Source organism: Serinus canaria, chromosome 2 (genome assembly GCF_022539315.1).
Source record: "Serinus canaria isolate serCan28SL12 chromosome 2, serCan2020, whole genome shotgun sequence".
Classification (NCBI taxonomy): Eukaryota; Metazoa; Chordata; class Aves; order Passeriformes; family Fringillidae; genus Serinus; species Serinus canaria.
The window spans coordinates 14,600,494-14,620,084 of NC_066315.1; the positions used below are offsets into that span (position 1 = coordinate 14,600,494).

At 41.7% G+C, this 19,591-nt stretch overlaps 1 protein-coding gene across 8 annotated transcripts in view; it reads left to right on the forward strand.

Annotated features, from left to right (window-relative positions):
* The first annotated feature begins 1,995 nt into the window (after positions 1–1,995).
* EPC1 (enhancer of polycomb homolog 1) overlaps positions 1,996–19,591 on the forward strand; it is a 65,225-nt gene continuing 47,629 nt past the window's right edge. For 6 of the 8 annotated variants that reach the window (XR_007776736.1, XR_007776737.1, XM_050970449.1 and 3 more), the window contains exon 1: positions 16,260–16,672. Coding sequence is in view for 4 of the 8 variants with exons in the window: in XM_050970449.1 (XP_050826406.1) it covers positions 16,520–16,672 (153 nt within the window). In the remaining 4 variants the exon portion in view is untranslated. Of the gene's footprint in view, positions 2,314–2,935; positions 3,149–16,259; positions 16,673–19,591 lie in introns of those variants that run through there. The other 2 variants (XM_050970453.1, XM_050970454.1) reach the window with 2 other exon arrangements.

Here is a 19,591-nt window from a genome sequence, read left to right on the forward strand (position 1 = left end):
GTGTCCTGAGAGGGCGCTGAGCCTACAGACCATACTCCCCCTCCAAAGCATGGTTTGCTGTCCTGGCTGTAGCTATGCCCTAAACCAGAGTCCTTCCTGCCCCTCCACCATGCATCTGTCAGACCTGTGGTGGTGTAAGACATCCAGTAACCTATGGGGCACAGCTGGCAGATGAAGGTTTCTCCAAAAACAAGTGATGGAAGAAGCAACCTTCCCAGTGTGCTAGGTCAGCTTGGTCCCAGCCTTCCTATGTGCTTATCCGCTCGTATTAACAACTTTGAGGGGACCCTTTAGTAATCAGGTGTCCACACACTAACCACTTCCATCAGGAGTAGGACTTAAGAATTCACTAAATACAAACTAGGAGGAAGGTGCAATCAACACAGAGTCCCCAAACTCATACTTAAGAAAAATGCTTATTTTTCTTTAAAAAATGTGCTACATCTCTTCAGGCCCATACAATGTGAGCTACTGTCTATTTTTTTTTTTTCCTAGGGCTTGTTTACTGCTAGCAGGCCTGGTTTATGATTTTTCTACCATGCTTTTTGGATCCTTTCTTTGCCTCTTCTGTCTCAAACATAAGCTTTGTGTCTGTGTTTTCAATGCTTTCAATAGACTACTTCCTCCTTATCTATTTTCTGTCATTATACAAAGATTAATGCCAATTTGATTAGATTTCTGCAGTTCACCTGCTGCTTTTTCAAACATCTTTGTGCTTTCTTCCATGCTGTCCTTCTTGCTGGAGCTTTCTTTCAACAGTCACAAAACCTGATTAATTTTCTTCAGCAGATCCCACCTTATGTCTTCTTCACCATGAAGTACACATAGAAACAAGAGTTGGACTGATGGTGTGTTGCAAACTGTGCCTTCCCTGCTGATCAATACAGTCTCATTGTTTCCCTCATCTGCCCATAGCCATCTGCTGTCTTTTGTTTTATACTTTTGAGTTCTTCAGGGCAGGAATTATCTTTTTGCCCTATATTCCTATACAATAAAACATTTTAATCACAGTTCAGGATTAAGGCTGCTAGATAACATGATAATACAAACAAATTATACCAACGGAACATTTGCCCCAAGTTCTTTGCAGGTTTTTTGGATGGGGTGTTTTTTGTTGGTTTGTGGTTTTTTTTTAATTGAAATCTAAGATTTAGAAATATGAGGTGGTTCAGGAGAAACATCACCGATTCCACTGTTTTTTCAATGCCTCTGACAAAGGTTTAGAATAGCAGTAGGTGAGAATACTAATTCAAGTCTTTTAATATAGGGCTGGATCAGGCTCGGCAGGTCTGACAGCCTGTCTCCATTGTAACTCCTCCTAAAGGCAGGAAAAGGATTCTCACGGGAAATGAATCAGCCCCTACGGAGCCCACGAGGCAGCGTGCAAGAGGACTTGTGCTACTGCCTGGCAAGATTGGTGGCTCAGATATCGGGCCACATAGTGACATTTTTAACATAATCCCTAACAGAAATACACCCTGTCTTCCTGATTATTTTTATTTTAGGGTGAATGTCGCAAAAGTCAAAGGGCTGCCACACTAAATGAGGTCATAATAAGAGAAAATCCAAGATTATTTCCACAGAGATCATGGTTCAGGGAGACTGCTGTGAACCACAAATGCAAAATTATAAATATTACAAAGCGTGTATTTATGTGCAAGAGGCCTAAATTTCAGTTTCCTGAGAATCCTCATTCCAGGGGCCTCTTGGTGCCTACATACTGGTTTACGAGACTGTGATATGGGAGGGGGATTATTTTATCTTGCACTGAACAGGGAAGGTGTCAGAATTTGCCCGTCGTTTCAGAGCCCAGCTCCAGCAGGCACTACCTGACTCAGCTCACAAACTAGAGCCACAGCATCAAATTTCCCAACCCACTTAATTTGAAAGCCTGCCAAGATAGGTGAAAGACCTTATAAATATGTAAAGCAGGAAGTTCAAATTACACAGTGATGTAAATTCCCAGTGATTGATGCCCTTTTAAAAACAATAAAAATCCTCGAGAAACTACAATGTTGGTGAATGTGCTTCCCTCCCGATGCTGTCTGGCGGTGCCGTGCGGAGTTTGGCTGATGTATTGTACTTTTCGTGCGGATTTTATTTTGGATTTCTACCACTTCCTGGAGGCCAGGGGGAGGCACAGTGGGAGGAACCAAAAAACTCGGTGCCACAGCCATTTTGTTTGTGGGCAGCATGGTAGAATTCTGTCAGTCAGTATAAGGAGGGGTTTTTAAAACAGTATTTATGGAAAAACTATTCTTGCCGTAACGGATGTATCTGTTGAATTTAGTGTTAATTTAGTCCTTTCATAAGGTAGGTATTTATAATTGTAAGTAAATTGAGTATTTGTTGGGATTCAAGCCTCCCCACTTTCCAGGAATCATGGATTTTGTTTCAGGCATGACTGGGTCTTTCAGATGCTGCGAGGCTGCCGGAGCCCGGCGGGGCGGGGGTGCGGGGGTGCCGCGGGGGGAGGCCGAGGGATGCGCCGGGCGGCACAAACTTGCTGCGGGGTTCGGAGTGGGGGCGGGGGCGGGGGGAGGGACGGAGGGAAAACGGCGAAGTCTTGGAATTATTTTGTCCAACTGTCTTTCTTTATTAATTCTCAAGAGGCAGCTGCTCTCTCCGAGGGGAGGATGAGGCGTGGGGTTGCGCGGGGCGAGCCGTAGTTTTGCAGTGTCACCGAAAACCAGCGCTAGACTTTGGTCCTGTGTGTTCCAGAGGCGGGTGTAAAATGGCACACTGCATTTTTCCAGGCGGCGGCGGCGGGGGGAGCGGGGGGCGGGCGGGGGCGCCGCTGCCCGCGGATCCCATCGAGCCAACGCCAGCCCCGGCAAAGTTGTGACCCCGGCGGCACCGGGTCCCCCGCCCCGGCTGCGGCCGCCCGCCGGCATCGCCCGCCGACCCTCGGGAAGCCGCCTCCTTCCCCGCCCGGCGATCCTGGCGGGGTGACAGGGAGGGGGGGGAAAGAAGAGAGGGAGGAGGGAAAAAAAAATGGAAAGAAAAGAAAAGTCTTACTTTCTGCATTTGCGAAATATTTTAAGGATGTTCGGGAAGCCCTTTGCAGCATGGAGGTGGCTGGTTGTAGGAGAGCGAGTATGCAGTCCATATTGTTACAGCCCTTTTGCAAGGGCTGCCTTCTTCGAAGGTAAGTTTGTGGTTTTAACAAAAAATATTCTTTTCTGCGGGTTTTTGGCGTGTATTAGTGCTGTGGAGGATTTTCGTTGTGTTGATGAACAAAACATAGTCTTGTATTTTTCATAGCTTTGATCTCATGTGAATCCCACCCAACGGTGTCTCCTTAATAGCGACAATTACTGAAGTCAGTTTTGTTTCCTCTTTAAAATTTTATACACGCGAAGATTAAAAACAGTTTAACTTCAGTTTAGGAGTATAAGAACTCAAATATTTTCCAGATGGACTTGGTTTTGGGGTTTTTTTGGTTTTTTTGGTGGGTTTTTTTTGGTTCTGGCTTTTTGTTGGGGCGGGGGGGCAGAGGGGGAATTCTTTACCGAGTAATAAACGGATCCAGGAGGAAATATGTGACTGTCTATATAAATATAATGCAGCTCTCGTGTATAAAGAAGCATATTGTGTTGCTACTGTATGGTCTGGTGGTAGCTAAAAGAGTTTACAATGCCATTTGTGATGGCTCTTGATGGATTACTTTGGTCTAAAGTAAGGGGGAAAACTGCCCTTGGTATGGTGAAGGTGGAGATGGACATAAGAGGGTTTATATTAAGTTATGTCTCTTACTAAACAGTGACCTTTTTATTTACAAATTCCAGCACTTGTGATAATTAGCTTAAAGCATTAGTTATATAAAGGTTCTTATTTCCCCACACTTCACTTAGATATCTTGGTGTTAGGTTGTTTGTTCTTTTTTTTTTGGAGGGGGGCGGAAGGAAGGGGGTTGAGTGGTTTGTTTGGTCTTTTTCTTCCAAGAAGGTACATTTGGGAGACATTTTGTAAATTTTGGCATTTTTCTAGGCGCTTTCTTTTTTTTATTTTTTTTTTCCTTTTTTTTTTTTTTTTTTTTTTTTTTTTCACCCGGTGGGAGATCTTTTTTGTTTTGCATTGCTCTGTGCTGGTGGCGCTGTGGGGCTCCGAAACAATTCGTGTCCCCGGCTCTAAAGGGGGAGGGGGCCGGAGGGAGAAAGGTGGGGCACGGGTTGATCTATTGTATCTTTTCCTTTTCTCTGTATCAAAAGTAACCGCAAATTAGTTAGAATGACGATGAAATTGTATCTCTAGAAAATTGTAGTGTCGCATGAACTATGGCCCGGCAGAGGCATGACCTCACCCTTTCGCTGGTTTGTGTAATGAAGCAGATCCTTAATTTGTTGGATTTTTTTTTTTCAATCCTGTACCTAGGGTCCAGTTTTTATCAGTAATGATATTTTCGGTCCCACCCCCAAAATGATTTTACAGTGGTTGCAGATTAAAGATTTTTAAATTATTTTTTGCAGCCAATATGGAAGGCTTTGGCACACACTTATTGTGCAACTAGTCCATTGTTTGCTTGTTGTGAAGTTAAAGGTTCCATCCACGGCTGGTTATCAAGCCCGAAGGTCCCCCTCGCTTTCGTGCTTGCATATGCAATTCTCCTGATGAGGTCTGTAGGAGTTTGGGTTGGATATGAAGGTGGGGTTGAAAAGAAGAGAAAACCTAATGTAGTCCTTCAGATTGTAAGAGGATTCACCTGAGGTGGGTGGGTTATTTCCTTCCTGTTGCTAAGTGGAGCATTCATTTTACATGTCTTTATACATAGATACATGTTAATGTGTGTTGTTCTCTTTTGTTACAACCTACAGATCACCTCGGTTCTAAGAGCAAAAGGATTAGAAGGCTTTCTGCTAACATCCATATTAGGTGTAAGAAAACAGAAGTGATTAATGTTCTAAGATGGGTGGGAAGACATAGTCAAGCCCATGATCAGAGCATATATTGGAAACTCAACAGGTTCAGGAACAAATTTGACATTAAATTTAACACATTTTTAAGGAATCTATGTGTCTGTTATTTTGGAGTGATAAAAGCTGATAATTTTAAGAGGCCTTTGCATCTATTTTACATTTCAATGTCTTCAGTATTCTCAAAGAATAAATTTGACAAATACTAGGCAGTTTGAAACAGTCTCTAAACTTCTTGTGAATGTTTAAATCTTCAATAATGCATTTAGATATTGGTTCCAAGAGTTTGCTCATTAAGTTAATTAGTTTTATGGAAACTGATATACAACTTCAGTAGATCTCTGTAATGGTCTCTTATTCATTATCCTTTTTTAAGAGAAGATAAATTTTGCTTCAGTCTTAGGTAAAATACGTCTTGCAACCCCCTACCAGCAACAAACGTATATCCAAGAGAGCAGACGGCTTTTTTCATCTCTGCTTTGTCAGACAAGATCTGCTTTTATGGATTCTTGGCTGGAGCAGGGATCTGGTGGCCTATGACAGTGCAGTATGACCATTACTTCTTTGGTGTCCTGGTACAACTCTTAGACTTGAGGAAAAATATCAAGACATAAACCCTCTTAGAAAGTGTGGATTTTGGCCATCCTCCATTTCCATTTATGAGACCTGATCACTAGGACATAAGGTTGGAATTTTGAGCACAGTTTATGCCAATAGAAGTAGTGCCAGTTGTTGAGTTTATTACAATAATTATCAATCTTAGAGAATCACTGGCTTGTTTAATTCTGATGCAACTTTTCTTTTGTGACATCACTTAGACAGTGTTCTCATCCATGGACAACAGTCCAGAGCAAATGATAAACTGAGGTGCTTACTGAAGGCATTTTAATGCTCTTTTTATCCTGCACCATGAAAGTGATGATTTCTTGTGGCTGCTTCCTGTGCATGCAGGCCATGAACTGATTGTTGTGATCTTGCTGCTCAGAGTCACTTCAAGCTCAGTGAAGTCAGCAAGAACATGAAATCTGAATGGAAACTTGCTTCACACTTGCTCTCCTCTCTCCCATTCAACTGAGGCTACTCTTTAACTTTGGTTGTGGTTTTGCAAATTTGAAGCTGCATCTGATGAAAGTGTCTGGTTTTACTCCCATCAAATCATAAGGTGAGAAGAGTGAAGTGCTTGTCTTCTGCAATTCAGCGGTTCTCACACTTAATCTCCTCCTTTCTTTTTGAGCCATTGTGGTGCCAATAAGGAGTAAGAGATGTTTAAGACTCTGCATCCTCTCAAAGCTAGCAACTAATTTACCTTCTGCATCCTCTGCAGAAATGCCTGGAAGAGTAATTTCTGTGGGGTGGTTCAATCTTTATTGTGTTTTCCCCATTTACTCCTGCTGAAATACCAGTATGTGGAATTCCAGGACTTATAGCATAAGAACTTGTGGTTTTTTTTGGGGGTAATTTTCTCCCTTACATATACCTCCATTTCTAAGGTGTCAAAACTAATGTATTTTTCTTCTAACACAGTTTCCCTTTTACCTAGGAAGTCTATACAGAGTCCAGACAACTTTGAAAGATATTTGGGTCTCTTGGCTTAAAACTATCTGAAGTATGGGATTGTACTCATAACTAATCTTTTTCAAGAGCTTTATTCAACCTGACTGACCAAAGTGTTCTTTGTGCCTTGGTGAGATTCCTCTCACTATTATTACTAGTATTATGTACTGAAGTAAGAGTCACAGTAAAAATGGCTGACTAAAATGGTCAATAGTAGTTAATGCAAGATGTATAGATCCCAGGCAGATATAACCAGCTTCCAAAGTTAACCAAAATACTGTGCAAACAGTTCCTCAGAAGTGGGTTGCTGGTGTAGAAGAACGTTGCTTGGGGCTAAGCTCAAACAAAAGCCATACCCCCTGCTTCATTGACTCATATGTTATGCTCCCCAGTTTCCTGTGCTGATAACATATCTTGGTGCCTGGGACTCCTGTCTGTTATCTTTTGAGGGCTCTAAAGTATTCATAGTGTCCTTGATCCAACAAGATTTCAAAGGGGCTATCTCTTGGACACCTTGTGACATAATTTCACCTTTCTCACCTTTCTTATTTCATAACTTTGCTAGCTGTACTTCTCCACATCATACTTGTCAGCATCAACTTGTAGCAAGGAATAATTAGTTTAAAACTTGCTTCAAGGATCACCTGTTTCACAGAGGTGAACAAAGGACAATATATTACATTGCTTCAGACTCATCTTCTACAAAGTTAGGTCTCTCCACATCTCTTCCAGACTGATATTTGCATGACCTTTCAGTGTTATGAAATTATCTGCTCTAAATCCTATATGCCAGATGAACTGCTGTAGCTAGCACATCCTTCCACCTTTTAGCATTCTTCATATTTTTCCTCTCTTAGCAAATAGCACACAAGTTAATTTGTGTTGCAGTGAAAAGACAAGATTTTTAATTTATTAGTAAATATACAGGGAGAGGGAATGTCAGTGAAGTCAGCAATATAACTCCTGTGTTGCTGTTGTGAGCAACAAAATATGCTTTGGACAGATGTGACCACACACCAGTGGCTTCAGGTCCTGTGGGCTTCTTTAAACCCTTTACTAAGTCACATCTCCAGTTAACTGTGTTACCACTGGACTATCCAGGAGCAAGATAATACCAAATATTATAAACTTCCTTAATAGGAAGGTTTGTTCATCAGTTCTCTATGAATAGTAGCCTGAAATTGGTGGTCAGAAGGTATTGCAGTGCTTAAAAAGTCAGTACATTTGCTAAAAATTATTCTCTGCTTATCTCCCAATATAAACAAAAGAGATGGGAATTGCCAAATAACATGTGAGTCCTAGTCTTCACTACTTGTGCAGCAAGTTGGGATGCTGTTGTGGAGCTCCTGGATGGTGAATGGAAAGTTGCTCAGAGCCAACCAACACCATACAACAGAAAACAGTAATTACAGATGCAATGTCTATTGCTTTGAGCACCAGTAAAAATAGCAAAGGCTCTAAATGTAGTCCATGGGAATTCCAGCTAGGAGCAAATGACTGAAAATAGGGGATGCTGACTTGTCATCTTACGTTGTTGAGCAGAACCTGGATCACTATTTCTAGGGAGTAGGAAAAGGATGAGTTAGGTTTTTCAATGCTCTGAGCACTTGGATTTCCAGAGGAAGAGAGAAAAGGTGGGGTTCAATCTCATCCCCACTCCCAGGACTGCCACATGGATTTTAGTCAATGTTTAAATGTAAAATGCAGGAATTCCAGGGAACAGTGAGCAGCTTTGTTCTTCCCAGGGCAGTCTTCCTTTTGTCATGTTCCATTTTGGTTTCTCCTCGGGTTAGAGATCTGGGAAATGGGCCTGTAAGGTGGTGTTAACTCGCATTTCCCTGGATTTACAGTAAGTTGGGCTTCTGAGTGACTCAGAATCCCTGTATTGTATACATTCATGTAGAACTTCTTTCTTTCACTTGCCTTTAGACAAGTATTGTTAAATCTGTAATCCTCAGTGGAAAGAAAGAGATAAGTAAATAATAACTTTAAAAAATGACAAAAGGACTCCAGCAACAGCAAAACCAACAAGCAAACAAACACAAACAAATTTTGGATGTCTGCTGTGATAACAACTGTATCTTAAATTTAACTGAGTATCTTGATCAGGTCTCCATCTGCCTCCTGATCAGATATGAATGCCCTCAATTAATCAGAGATATCCCATGCCCCTCAGTTTGCTAATACTGACCTATGCATGATTTAGGTTAATGAAAAGTTAGCTCTTAATCCTCAATCTCCTTCAGAGCCTTGAGAAAATGACTAAATTGAGGTAAGATCTTTTGCCTCACAAGGGAGTGCATCTGGAATATTCATTAATACAAATAAGAGTGAGCTTTTCATGTTTGTTCAAACAGACTTAAAAATCAGGTGACTCAGATCTGAGGATTTCAAGGCATCCCTTTCTATTTACTATAGAATCTTGGTGCTGCCATAACTTGATCACTAAAAGGGTAACTTCTTGAAAGGGTCCTTTCACCTGACAGTTTTTCATCTGTAACCCCAGGGGTAGATAGGGCATGTTTTCTGGCTGGATTTATTCAAAAGATTTTTTTTTCCCTCAAGAAAATTTAAAATTCGATTTAAAAGGTTATAAATCAGATCAGCTGTGTTATTTCTGATGGTCTTAAAGGTATCCACACAAGGCAGAACATCTTGATGTCTTTAGCCAAAGTGCTTGTATATTCACAATTCAAGAAAAGTGCTTAAGGAGAAACCATGCTGGATAACAGAGGGGGGAAAAACATACATCAGATAACTCTGCATAGACACTTTCTGTTTAGCCCATATCCATCTATAAGCACATAATGAATGAAGATTCCATAAGAAAATATTCTGCTTTCTTTTGTTATCTCTGAATCAATTTCCAAGTTAAAAACTGGGTGTTATGGGAATCTGTGGGACTTCGAAGGTCTAGTCAATTAGACCTCCAGATGAGCTACTTTAATGTGAGAAACTGTTTTCCTTCCCATCTTTCATATTCTCCCTTAATATTTTTTTAATTAGGTTGTCTCTCTGTGCTAACACCCTTCTTGAGTTGCTTATAAGTCAAAAGCTCAGCAGACTTGGCATGTGTGACCAGTGGCAGGCTGGTGCACATTAACCCCAGTGTTAATGACAGGGGTCTGTCGTGTTCTCTTGGTCAGAGGAGCAGAATGTCAGAACAGCCATAAAACTGACATACTGCACAATAAGAGAATGGGAACTGAGTGCCCTTGTTGGAGATGGACAAGGGGGTTCAAGTCTTACTTGTAACCTGAATGATTTGAGAAAACTACCTTCCATTTTGTCTCTGCTTCTCAGGTTGCCCTAACAGCAGATTTGGGGATTTCACAGGGGAGCTGAGAAGAAAATGCCAGGGATATCACAGCACTTCTGGTTTCCATTATCCCACCTACATTAGTGACAGAGAAAATAATGTAATGTGATTTCTCTATTTTTCATCTCACGGCAACTTCATGTTTGCATCTAGACCAAAACACTTCCCTCTCAACATCTGTCCATCTCCCACAAGTTGTTTGCATTCTCTAAATGTTGAAAAACCTCAGAAATTACATTTTCTTCAGGTTAACCCTACAAGAGTTTTAAATTTTTAAGCATCTGCTATCATTTAAAGATATATAGATAAGGATATCTCAAAACAGTCTCATCTGATCAGTTTTCTATTCAGAACTAGCCTCCTCTGCTGGATATTTACAGTCAAACTTAATTCGTTAGGCCTTTTTTCCCACTAATGCAGCATTATTAATTTATGCTTTCTTAACTTTATATATAAACATTGGGTTGTAAATATGATCATCCCAGAAGACAAGCAATATTTTTATAACATTCACTTAATGCTTAATTTAGTATAAATAAAACTAGTGTGTAAAAAATCCACTTCTAAAATTGAAAGAATATTTGCGTTCTTGCAAGCTAATAACAAGCTTTGGAAATCCAAAAGCTGAGTTATTTGTATTTTTTTCATTTCTTTGGAGAGATGTATTTATGTTAATTAAAGATGGTATAGCCTCTATAAGGTACTTAATAACACATTTGTATTAATTTAATGTGGAATTCAGAGTTCACTCACACTGTATGTATGTATTCCACTAACATTAAAATTAAAAAAAAAAAAAAATCTAAATATGTATTATTAGGAACTGCCTCTTCATTCTAAGATGCAAATGTACTTTCCTGCACCAAAAGATTTCTGAAGCTAAGCTAATTCCTATATTGGTATAAGTCACTGTTTTCCTCAGTTGTGTGAGGGAAGCAGATAACCTACTTTCATTTGGATTCAGGAACTGCAAATTAAAGCATTTGTCTTTGTTATAGTTATATAAAGTGATATATATAAAGTTGTATAGTAACTCCACATTATTTAACATCAGCAACATAATTTTGAAGTTTGAAAATACTTGATCATACTTACCAGAAGTCCTGAAGCACTTGAAATGATTTTCCATAACTTGACTTTCAAGGCTGGTTTCTACCTTGGAAGTGTAAGGTAAAAATCTCAAAAGTTAGAGCATGTAATAGTAAGACATTCAGCTCTTACTATTGAACAGAATTTGCTATTTTATTTGCATTTACATAGAGCCAGGCAACTACCAGGGTAGAAGTAAAGTTTCAGAAGTCATGCAAAGGCACAGAGCCTGTGCCAAATTTATCCCTTTATCCCAGGTTGGGGTGTGAGCACTGGCAGTTGAGGTTTATGTAGTGGTGCCAGGTGTGCGTATTGGGTTTTCTGTTTGTTTATTTGTTTGTTTGTTTTTAGCTTAATAGTCAATTGAAGGATTTGGAACAATGTGCAGACCCATGCACAGCTATAATTTCTCTACTTCTGCTTGCCTTTTCTTAGCCTTCCACCTTATACTATGCAGAATATCAAAGTTACACATCCTTAGCTCTCTGATTGATGAACGACCAATTGTGTTGGCAGGGGAATGCAGGGCTTTTATACTTGGTTGGTTGTTGCTTGTTTTGGTTTTTTTTTTAATTTGGTTGTGGTTTTCCTTGCTTTTTTGTTTGTTTGCTTAGTTTTTTTGTTGTTTGTGTTAGGGTTTTTTTGCAAGCAAAGCAGAAGGGCTTTGCCCTTCTGCTGGCTCTTCTACTGGAAATAATACAGGATCATGTGATTAAATTTACTTGACTCAGAGATTATTCATGTGTTATAATCTGATGTTTGCAAAAGTCCATGCCTAAGTCAGAGGTGGTAACCAGCCCACCCTGTTCAAATTGTGTTTACCAAATGAATTGTGATTTTAGTATTATTATTATTGTTCTGTATGTCAGAATACAAAATGTTTTGGATAAAGATTTTTTAAAAAACCCAAAAATCCAGAGCATAAAATCAAACATTTTTGGATTTTGTTTGGTTCTCTTTTATCTTACTACTTAATCCTAAACAATTAATTTGTGAAATTACTTGCTTGTAAAGATGACTAAATCAAGAATTCAAGGTGTGTCAAGCATAGTATATTAGAGGGGATATGTGTTAAAAAGTGAAAACATGAAAGAGAAAATCATAAGTCACTTTTAACCCTTACAATTCTTAGGACACCTGTTCTGGATCCATTAAAACTTAAACAGGGAAAGATGTATTTCAAGACAGAAGAGTCTCAGCATAATTTGTGTCTTTTTACCACCACTGTAACTAAGAGAATAACTACTTCCACTATAATGTGTTTTCCCTAAATACACACAAACTTAAGTATCCAAAACAATTTATAGAAAGGAAATTGATTTTTCTGCTGCTCTTCTGGCAGCACTAAAAAAAACTCTATCAAATCCTTTGTGTTTTCAGATAGAGCCCATTTTACCATTTTCTTGCTTATCTGTCCAGGCGATGTTGGGACAATGATGAGTCTGTTAAATAATAATCCTGAATCATTAAGTTATTAATCCTTAGTCATTAATTCCTTTTGAAGTCTTCTTAGTCCTCCTATGGACAACTGTCTCCATCACCTCTAAGAGTTTAGCTATCACTGGAAAACTAGAAATCTGGCAATAGCTTTTGCTGCTCCTCTCTTAGCTTTGTCTCTTCTCAGTAAGAGAGTTGCTGGCCAGCAGCTTTTCCTTCTCTTTTGGATATGCCTCCATGGCATATCTGTTTGAGGATGAGCTTAGTTTTCATGAAGATCCTGGACTTTTGAATATTAAAAAAATGAGCATTAAAAAAACCCCAGGTCAACAAAATTGCTGTATAAATAAATGAAGAATTATTAGAAACAGGGTGTAAGGTAGTCACAGAGTGACAAAAAATTGCAAATATTTATGGATACAAAAGTCAGTGTATAGTTTAGTCAAATGCAAAATGCAAACAAAACCTAATTTAAAAAAAAATTTAAAAGCTTTTTCTTTTTTTCAAGTTGAACAACTGTCTCCTAGAATTTTATATAATTAAAATTCAAAATGCTTGAGGCCAAAGGACAACAAAAGTGACATGGTTTAACCTATATGCATGTCATGTGTAGTACCTTGTGATGATTACTGCTAGAATGGGAGGCAATATTAACTCCATGTGCCAAAGGCTACAATTCATGCTTAAATAAATGACTGGAATTCCTTCTTGAACTCGGAGAGGTTTTAAGCCATAAAACTAAGTACCAAAATTTCTAAAAACTTGTCAAACAGTACACAGGACTTGCAAACCAAAGTAGAAGTTACATTTTTGGGCTTCACAAACCCAAGTTAGATGAGAGCACAAGAGACCCCTGCCCCCCTGTCGGGAGGTATATGGATCAAGCTGTATCTTTGCCCATAATGCTCAGTCTGAATTTAGTACTTTTGAATGTATTTTGAAATGTTAAATTTACCAGCTGCATAGCTGATACACAAAGTGCTTTCATTTTAGTTAAGCTTGTCCTTTTAATTATGATCATAAAAAGACAAAGCCTTAAAGAAATGCCCCAAATGATTTCAGCAGTTTAAAAAGCAATAATGATAGCAATTCTAAATGTCTTTTCATTATATTTCAGTTACTTTACCTTACAACTGTAAGGTTTTTAAAATAGACACATAGCACTTAGGTTCAACAAATTAATTTATACTTAACTGATCTTTTACTGAGAGCTTGCAAAGAGTATATTGGTCACTATACAAAACATACCAATTCTGCATTAGCTACTATCATAGTGCAGCACTGATGTCTACAGATGTAAATTATGCATTTTGGTAAAAACTACAAAATGGAAAAAAACTTAAAATGTACCTGCATTTTCTTACCGAAAGGAAGATAAAATGGAAATATCAGTCTGGTTATGTTCCATACCTTTTCCTGTCACCATCTCTTACTGAACAGACATCAGGGCTGATGTCACATTGTTTTCAGTTATCACACTTTCCATCTTGCTAGCAAATTAATTTTAGGGCTAATCACCTTCTGCTACAAAATTTTTTAACACAATCTCTTTTATTGGCAAAACATTAAAAGCTGATGAATCCAAGTGTTTCAGGCCAAAACTTTTTCTTAATGCACTGTCCTCTTTGTATCCAAATGTTATTGTCCATTCTGCTTGCTCTGCACTTTTCTCAAGCCTGTGGCAGGGTCAGAAATGCAAAGGTCAATTAAGGATAAGTTCGAATTTGATTATTCTTCCTCTATAGTTCAGGATATTTTCAGTACTTTGGTTTTCACTATGTTCATTGTATATTGTTCTCCTTTCATCAGTATAAGTGGAGAGTTATACTTAATGGCCTTTTTTTTTTTGGCTTAGCTGCCAGGTGTTAAATTTTCATTTAATTTTTAAAGCCAAAGCTAATCTATGATGGCATATTGTGATTTTTTTTTCTTTTTTCTCAGCACCTTATCTGTCTGCTAATTGGATAAACTAAATTATTTAGTATTAGTGGAAAAGGGTGTAGATGTTTTATGGACAATTTATTTTAGGATTATATTTCTAACTAGTGTGTGTTTTAAGCTTTAGAATTAGAGTAAAAAGCAATATGCATGTTTAAACATTTGATTCTGATGTAACTACTGAAATACAAATTAATACAATGATACTTAGTTCATGTCACTCTCCTTAAAAAAAAATAAAAATCAACAAACAAGCCCCCCTTAAAAAAAAAAGTTTCATCCTCCCTAGCAGCTGTGTTCCACTGCATTACCCATTTGCAGTACAGGTAGAATTTAGCATCCCAGAGAAGTTATGAAGAAAAGTGAGTTGCAGTTTAAGCAGCTTGGGAAACCTAGTGGGTTTTGGTTTCCCAAACAGTCATGCAAATAGTTGGTTTGAATATTCTGTTAACAACTGCATCTAGAAATATTTCATCTAGTGTCTAGTAGTGGCTTAAGGCTGAGGAGAGTGGTGGTATTATTATTATTATTATTATTATTATTATTATTATTATTATTATTATTATTATTATTGTGGTGGTGAGATTTTAAAAATGGCTTTTGCTTCTATTATAGATTTCTAAAATTGCTAAGCAAAATAAGATTTTTCTTTTTTTGCTATACCTATGCCGTATTTCTGAAAGTTCTGTTTCCCAAGAGTAGTATGTGATAAAGAACAAAGTTCTGTCCACCATTTCTCGTGTGACAGTAAAAACTACAGTATTTTGCATTAAAAGTGGAGGGACGCTGAAATTCAGTCAACACACAACTATCTCGCATTTTAAATGAAACTAAGGATAACTTCGATAAGACAGCTTTGACTACAGAGCTAGAATTACTTATAAGCTGGTGCGAGAACATACACGAGCAAGTAGAGTTCCTTAGCTCGACGGCTGCAGCCCTGGCCTGGCCGGAACGGAGTTTGACGCTCCTGTGGCCGCGCTGCGATGCCCTGGGGCGGCTTGTGCAGAGAGCACCGCGACGGGGCTAACTCGGCATTTCCGATCCCTTGCTTAGAGCCGAATAGTGCATCACTTTAATCGACTCATTCAGATGTAAACGAGCTTCCCTAATCAGACACGCTCAAGTGGGTTCTACCCATTGCCTAGGGTGAGCTCGCTTGAGCGGGTCACTGATAATAATTTAAGTCCACGCAAAGCTTAAACCAGTTCACGTGTCCGCACTTTGCTGCCGGACTAAGTTTCTGGAAACCTCAGAGAAACGGGGTGGAAATGCCGTTGTGGAGGTGCCCGGTTCTTACGGTTCTTCACCGTTTTCGGGCAGGTGCCCGCGCTTCCCCTTTATTTAGCACGGACGCGAACCCGGTTCGGCGACGCGGAGAGGGACAGCGCCCGGCGGACGGCTGCGGGGCCGCGGCCGGGCCCTGAGGCGAGCGGCGCTCTCGGGGCGGCCCCGCACTCGGACCCCCCCCACTTGCGGGGCGCCGCTCCGGCCGCGGCCGGGGGCACCGCAGCCCTCCCGGGTCGGGGTGAATTCAGAGCCCGGCACCGCTGTCCCGCGCTCTAGTCCCCGAGAGGCCGGAAAGGTCGGGGCCGACACCTCCCCGCCCCTCTCGCCCAGGTTTCCCAGAGCTGTCATGGTCAGGCGCGGATGCAGGGGAGGTTCCCCCCGGGGCTGAGGGGCTTGGGGCTGCCCCAACTTCCTCACTCCGGCAAGAACGGAGCGCGGCTCCGCGGCACAGCTCGGCGGCCGGAGGGCGGAGCGGTGCCGCACACGCTGATTAAAACTCCCTTTGCTCCCGACTGCGCCCCAGATCCCGGTGCCCCGATCTTGACTCCGGTGGCTCCGAGTCTTCCCGCGCTCCCGAGCCCGCTCGGGCCGCTCGCAGCGTCCCGCGCTCCCGAGCCCGCGCCGCCGTGCCCGCGCCGCGCGCGCTCCCCCCGGGCGGCGCCGTGCCCGCGCCCTGCGCGATGCAGTGTGGGAATGGCTGTGGCGCTGGGGTTGGCTGAAAGAGGCGGCCAGTCGAGGTTTAATGTCCGCCATGTTGGCCGTGGCGTATTGAGCGGAACCGGAGCGGCGGAGGAGCGGAGCCAGCGCCCAGCCCAGCCGCGCCAGCGGGCGCCGCCGGGCCCCGTGTCGGAGTGCGCCCCGCCCCGCCGGGGGAGCCTCGGTCCCTCCATGAGATCGCTCGGCGGGGTCCGGCTCTCAGCTCGGAGCGCGCTTGCTGTCGCCCCCCCCTTCCCAGCCGGAGCCGCCATCGCCGCCTAACATGAGCAAACTGTCGTTCCGGGCCCGGGCGCTGGACGCGTCCAAACCGCTGCCCGTCTTCCGCTGCGAGGACCTGCCTGACTTGGCCGAATATGCCTCCATTAACCGGGCCGTGCCGCAGATGCCCACGGGCATGGAGAAGGAAGAGGAGTCGGTACGTGAGACCCCCCCCCCCCTCGGCCGGGTCCCACCATCCCCCCCGCACCCGGGCCCCCACCTTCGCCTCTGCGCAAGCACAAAATGGCCGCCATCTTCTACCCACTCTCCCCGCCCGCCGGGAGGGGGGGGACACCCGGGGCGGGAAAACGCCGAGCCCGGCCATCCCTCACCGCGCCCTCCCCGGGAGCTCCCTCACGGTCTTTTCGCCCTCCGTTCGTGCCCCGCGGCCGCCGGCGGCCCATCGGCGGGACCCCGAAAGGCACAAAGGGGGTCACGTGACACAGCGGGGCGGCCGCCATTTTGTGTCTCGGTCCTTGGGCCGGGCCTGGTGCGGCAGCCGCGAGGAGCAGACGGGGCCCGGCGGCGGCGCCGTGCGCGCGCTCCCCCGCCGGGGGGCGCTGCCGAGCCAGACGGCGCCGCGGGGGGCGCGCGGCGGCGGGAGCGCGCGCGGGCCCGGCCACCCTCAGGGGAGCGGGGCCCGGTGGGGCCTGTGCCTTTTCCTTTTCCCTTGAAATAGGAAGTGGAAGGATTTATGTTTAGATTTTTCTAAGAACCCTGTAAGTGCCATCAGACAGGCGCGGTGTAAGTGAAGTTATGACGGTCCCCACGAAAGTCAGTTCTGAAGCACTACTCAGAGTAAGGAAATCCGTGTTGGAGGCTAAAAGTCTATCACTTCCTGCTCGGTTTTGCTGTCTCAGTGGAGGATGAAACTTTAAACCATTTTGGACTTCAGGGTCATTTAATCATTCACTCAGCACTTTCCAAGATAGGCCAAACAATCAGTAGCTGATTTTGCTGAGGGTAAAACACTTGGTAACTGTTATTGTTGAAGACTCTGCTCTGAAGTGCGTTATTTGCAGTGTTGTAAATCTTTAATGATTTCCGTAGTATAATCAGTTCTCCCCATCTGTGCATTGGGCACAGCAAATAGGGAAGTACTGCAGAAATACAGTTATGTAAGCAGGTTTTGAAATTTGGTGCTAAGAACAAAGGTGACGCTAGCTCGGTTGGTTAGAGCAGCGTGCTGATGGTGCCGAGGTTGTGGGATCCATCCACATATGGACCATTCACTGAAGAGTTGGACTCGATGATCCTTGTGGGTCCTTTCCAAATCAGAATATTCAGTGATTCTGTTAGAGTTTCATAGTCCTGAGTTTTTCTAGCTGTCAGATTTCCATTGTCCTTTGAAGGTGACAGGCTGTTAAGTTTCTAGTTCCTAGTTCTAGATGTAGCAAACTTGGAGTTACATTTGTTTTTAGAGAGGTATCATCTTTAAATGGAATTTCCTCTTTGTGGCACTATTGCTCTTAGATAATGGACTCAGTGAGTTTTTATGAAATGTATTCAGGCAGAAAGGTTTCAAGAGAGTAATGCATTTTGCATGTTGTTGTCCACAGGGTAACCACTCTGTGAGTGGCTTTTTTTAACATAACTCCTTAGCATTTTGACATAATTTATTATTTCCAAGTCTTCTGCAAGTCATAAGTTGCTTTACGCATCTGCTAAAATGTATATTGTGAAGTGTAGTGGTTTTGTGGGATTTTTTTCTTTATTTTTCTAACTGATAGGTTGGGTTTTATTGGGTTGTTTTGGTGGTGTTTGTTTTTGTGAAGATGCTTAAAACTTTAGCGTGATATTGATTGAGGAGTATTTAAGTGGTAGGTAGCAGTGCTTAGGATACTTGTGTTTCTTTCGGGCACAGTAGATGGATTCTGAATATGAGAGAAAGCACTTTTTATTTCCTCTTGTACCAGAATATTAAATTTTGCTGTTTGCTGTGACACTTGCTGAATTTATCTCTCAGTTCAAGGGAGTAAGACTGCATTCTTGCATTTGTAGAAATGTCAGGTTGCCGTCTTTCTCTTTTACTGTTTGCCTGGCAGTTACAAGTTTTCAGGCTAGAAAATTACATGGGCTGTCTGTATTGTCTCCCTCCCTAAACCCAGACATATATATCCTACCTAAGTAGTCACGGGCAAGAAAGAAATTTTTAACATTAATTATAAGACTTGTTTTTGTGTTTAATGTGATGCTTTTGTTTCCTAAATTTAGCTTTGAGGGTTAGCTCTAGGAGTAAGTAGAGACTTCCCACAGCTGGAGTTTGCTCCTGCGTTTGTTTTGAACGTGTATGTACACACACAAACACACACCCCCCCCACACAGAAATTGGTTTGCTATCAGTAAGCACAGGTGTCCTTCTGAATCTTTTTTTGGACCTTCATACATAAAATAGTTGCTATTAAACTCTTGTTCCTTATTGTTTCTGCAGACTTACTAAATTTCCTTCCTTCCCTCTTGTCCTAAATAGCTTTCTCTTCGGTTTATATTAGTGTTGACAACAGAGAGCCCAGTTCTCTGACTTAAGCTGGGGCAAACCTCATAGGTTTAATACCCTACTGTATTCTGTTCCCCAACCTTCAGGCCATGCAGGATTTTGGAAAGTTGATAGTTTGTGTTATGTAGCTGAAGACTTGAATTGGAGGATTTTTTCCCTAATGCTTACAGAAGTGATAGATGTTTTATTACAAACAGATGGCAAAGTGTCCATAAGATTTCGGAGGAGAGGGTGTCTTCAACTAGTATGAATTAGCATTTATAACTTTTTATAAATAGAATTCTAGCATTGGTTTGAGTTTTGCATAAATGTAATTTTAAATGAACAGATATTTGGAGCTAAGAGTTCTCTTCTTGACTAAATAACTTTCCCTAGGGAAAAATGCAATCAAAGAGATTTAATATTCAGGCATCAAGTCACAAGATATTTAAATGACTAATTACTGTTTTGATGCACAAAAAGGAGTCTTATTTTGCTTCCCTTTCATCTTATCTTTCTTCCATCATGTTCCTACAAAGAAGTAAATAGCAAAAATAGTGCATCTTCCTTATTAAAACTGGAAACTTCAGTTCAGAAATT